Consider the following 3,818-nt stretch of genomic DNA (forward strand, 5'->3'; position numbering starts at 1 on the left):
ACATTTTTTTTTTTTTTTGTATCATGAAACTTTTCTGGTGAGAACAATTAGTGAACTGAATTTCCATGCATTTTATATGGGTTTTCTTAGACTCCTTTAAATATTGCTAAAGGTTTCTTCCTGGATCCAAAAATTGTATATAGCTGTTTCTAGCAGTGTTATTGGGCTCCTGTTTCATTCCTGAATTTATAGTATAGGTGATTATATGCTCCTTACCCTGCTGCACATGACAGTGAGTGCCTGCTGTACCCACAAGCCCTTCACAAGCAGGCGAATATTCCTTATGCCCAAGTCCCATGTCACCCAGCCACCCTGGCCCAAAGACTGTCCAGAGGTCTGTGGGGTGACCTGGCAGGTTGGGTAGCAATGTGTTGTAGACTGGGTTCGGTCGTCAATAAGAGCTTCCCCCAGGAAGATTGAGTATAGAACACATGGGTGTCAGACTAGAGCAGAAGCAAGGAGACTCAGAAGGTAAAAGGAGCAACTGAAGCAGCATTAGTTACTGATAACTGATAATAATTGAGCAGTGGAATTGGGAGCTAAGCACGTTTGTACCTATGATGCCATTCTCTTTCCTGACAGTTGCTGTGGTCTGTGAGGCCAGGTTCCTCTTTGTGCTTTTTCTTTTTATATTTGTACAGAATAACTCCTAGTAACAGGTGATCTGGAAACATCTCTCTTTGCAACCTGTATTTTTTTTTTAAAAAAATTGTTTTGGCAAGTCACAGAAACACTCAAAGTAACAAGTAAAACGGGAGTCTATAAAGATAGGTGGTAGCTCCTGAAACTCCAGAGCACAATGGACATGGGTCACATAGATACTGCTGGGCTTAGGAAGAGGAATCTAAATAGCCAGCTTCTCTCTGAATAGTTGCTTCATCCTCCTCTCTCTGACCTCTGAAAGGGGTGATCGTGTGGTACTCCTGGCCTAATAGAACACAGCCTTTGTGGTAAATAGAAATACATGAATTTACCGAAATAGAGAATCCTTGGCCAGAGAAGTCACCTCTCTAGCCTAGGAACTCTTTCTGGAAAGTTAAGGAACTATATCAAACTATATTTTGTAAAAATAGCCTCTTCAAGCCCATTCTGTTCAGGAATGTTCTTGTCCCCATACCCTGTAATCTCAAGACTTAGTAGAAATAAAAAGACTTCCTTCTGACAGATTGATGGATCCTTGACCTAAGATGGTTCAAATTGCAGAAATTCTTTAAACTCAAATTTGCTATTTGCAGCAGGCACACCAGTGTTAAATGTAACACTTTGAACTTTTATGACAGATTTTCCTGATGAACATTATTTTGGTTATACCTAATTTTGGACTATGTTTTCATGCTTTATAGTGTATTATTATAGTCCATATCCTAGATCTTGGGTGAGGGAAGACTGAGCAAAATTGAAACATACATGAAGTTTGTTGGGCACATGTCCCACTTCTCCACTATCTAGGGCTCTCTCCAAAGAAATGAAATCTTCCATAGGAACATTTATGGTATGATAAGCAGTAGTGTGAAAGAAATTGTGGATATTGTGGCCTACTTGTAAGGTTACCTCTGACAAAATCTGTTAAAAGAGAGACTACCCGCTCTGAAAAAAAAATCAAAACAAAGCGATGAATTTTAACTCCAATTCTCCAGCTAGGGATAGGAGGAGGTTGGCCCCCTATAAAACCATTTAGGAAATTATTTTGTATCAGATACTAACTCACTTGGGGATTACTAAGAATGAAAATAAAGAAATTTCTGTGATCTCTGGTTTTATGAACTACTAAAATGTTCTCTTGGCTTTTGTAACCTGGTACTTTTATTGTTTCTAAAATGTTATGCTTAGTAAAGATGTAACTTTTACTCAAAGTGAGGAAAATGGTAATATTTTGGAGTTATGTGACTTGAAAATAGCATAGATCTTGGAGTTAAAATGTGTTCTTAGTTATATTCTGCCAGAAATGCTATTTTTAAAATATGAATTACACAAAGTCATTTCAAACTTTTATTTCATATTTGTTTCCCCCCGCTGATTACAATGTCAACTTTAAAACAATATTAATACAATATCAGCACCCCCACTTTAAGTAAACCAGTTTTACAGAAATTTAGTCTATTGTTGATATATATCCCCTTTTTGAGCCACATCATTAGCAAAAGTTCACAACTACACAAGCCATTTAAAGAAAGCTCAAAACTACCGAAAGCACACTCAAAATTCGAGTTTTTTAAAATACAAATTTAACTATCTATAGTGACAAACATAAGCTTTAATTTACTTCTGAAAATACATTTTCTGAAACCACAAATCTACACCTGACAAATCTATTGACAACAGTTTTTAAAATGACAGTAACAAGCTTATTGTGGTAGCAAGTAAGAGCAGAGGATAGAAGATCAGATTCTTCCATCTGATTTCCAGGGACACAGATTAATTATGTCATACTCTTACAGGACTTAGGCACCCATTGAGTTTAATAAAATCAAGCAAGAAAATGATCTGATGATGATTGCACATCCAGGTGTTAGGGATTTCTGTGTGGTACTTCTACATGTTTTTAGAAAGAGGGCACTGCTTACCAGAAGGAAATCAGTTTCCTTAAAGGAAGAATTTCAGACACTGGCAGGATTGCAGATGTTTTGACAGGGTCCCTTAATGACACCATAAAACATGTCCATTTATTCTTCTGCCTGTGAATAAGGTTAATTCTTCAAAATACTTGTGGAAAATAACTTTGCCCAGTTATTGATCGATGATAGTTGTAAGTAGAACCACAGTCAGTTAAGTGTTGACCCAGTAAAGCAATCATCGGCTCCAGACCCTTACTCAGTATTCACCCCCAAGCATTTGCATGTCAATTGCACAGATTTATAATGAGATAGAGACTAATGGAAAAGGGCAGTCACTCTGTGAAGATTTTTTTTTTTAAGAAAACTGCTTAAGAGACATTTTATCTCTTTTAGATCTCCTTTTCATACACAAATTACAATTGTAGTTGCTATGTTTATACCACATTATAAACACAAACACAATTTTATGACAATCACATATGAGTGTGAGAAATTCTAAGCATCAGAGAAGCAGTGGAAACAGTGGGTTTTTAAAGTTTGGTCTTGTTTCTTTTGCCTTCCCTCCTGTTCAGCCTCCCTTACATTCACTGGCATATGCAAAAGCATTTTTCTATACTTAACTGTCTTCATTTTATTTAGACAGGCCAAAGGCATTACTGTTTGTACTCTGAAGAAAATCATGGTTTGTCTCTCATTAATAGGAATCCTTCACTCCTAAGATTCCAACACAATTCACAAACAACAAAAATCTGGACACCATACACCTATTCACAGCTTAGAGTTGGATACACACTTTGGGAGGAAAAACACCATTTTTAATTGAAAAGCTAGACTGTGTCCTCTTCCTTCTTCATGCTGCACCCACTGAACAGGGCCACACTAATTTCAGACACCTGTGTGCTCCCAGTGCCAGGAACTGGGACCCTTCCCATCACAGCCAGATTGTTAAGAGGGGTAGCAGCAGGAGAAGGTTCAGACAGCTCTGCCTTGCAGCAGAAAAGCTGAGCTTTAAAATGCTTCTGGAAGGTTTTGCTCAGCCAGTAGAGAGCAAAGGGGTTTACACAAGAATTGCTGAAAGCCAGCACCCGAGAGAAAATGGTGACAATAAAATGGATGGCAGAGGGATCTACATAGTTTTGGTAAGTGAATGAGTGGTAGAGATACAGTAGGTGATTCGGCAACCAGCAGAGAGCAAACAGAGCCACCAGCACCAGTACCGTTTTGGCAATTCTCTTCCGGGATTCAATCTACGGGGGGGGGGGG

General features: G+C 38.2%; 1 protein-coding gene across 1 annotated transcript in view; it reads right to left on the reverse strand.

Moving 5' to 3' along the window:
* Positions 1 to 1,913: 1,913 nt before the first annotated feature.
* Brs3 (bombesin receptor subtype 3) overlaps positions 1,914 to 3,818 on the reverse strand; it is a 7,543-nt gene continuing 5,638 nt past the window's right edge. Inside the window, exon 3 of the mRNA XM_015498095.2 lies at positions 1,914 to 3,802. Coding sequence (XP_015353581.1) covers positions 3,383 to 3,802 — 420 coding nt within the window. The 3' untranslated portion in view covers positions 1,914 to 3,382. The remainder of the gene's footprint in view (positions 3,803 to 3,818) is intronic.

Source organism: Marmota marmota, unplaced genomic scaffold, assembly GCF_001458135.2.
Source record: "Marmota marmota marmota unplaced genomic scaffold, marMar, whole genome shotgun sequence".
In the NCBI taxonomy this organism is placed as follows: Eukaryota; Metazoa; Chordata; class Mammalia; order Rodentia; family Sciuridae; genus Marmota; species Marmota marmota.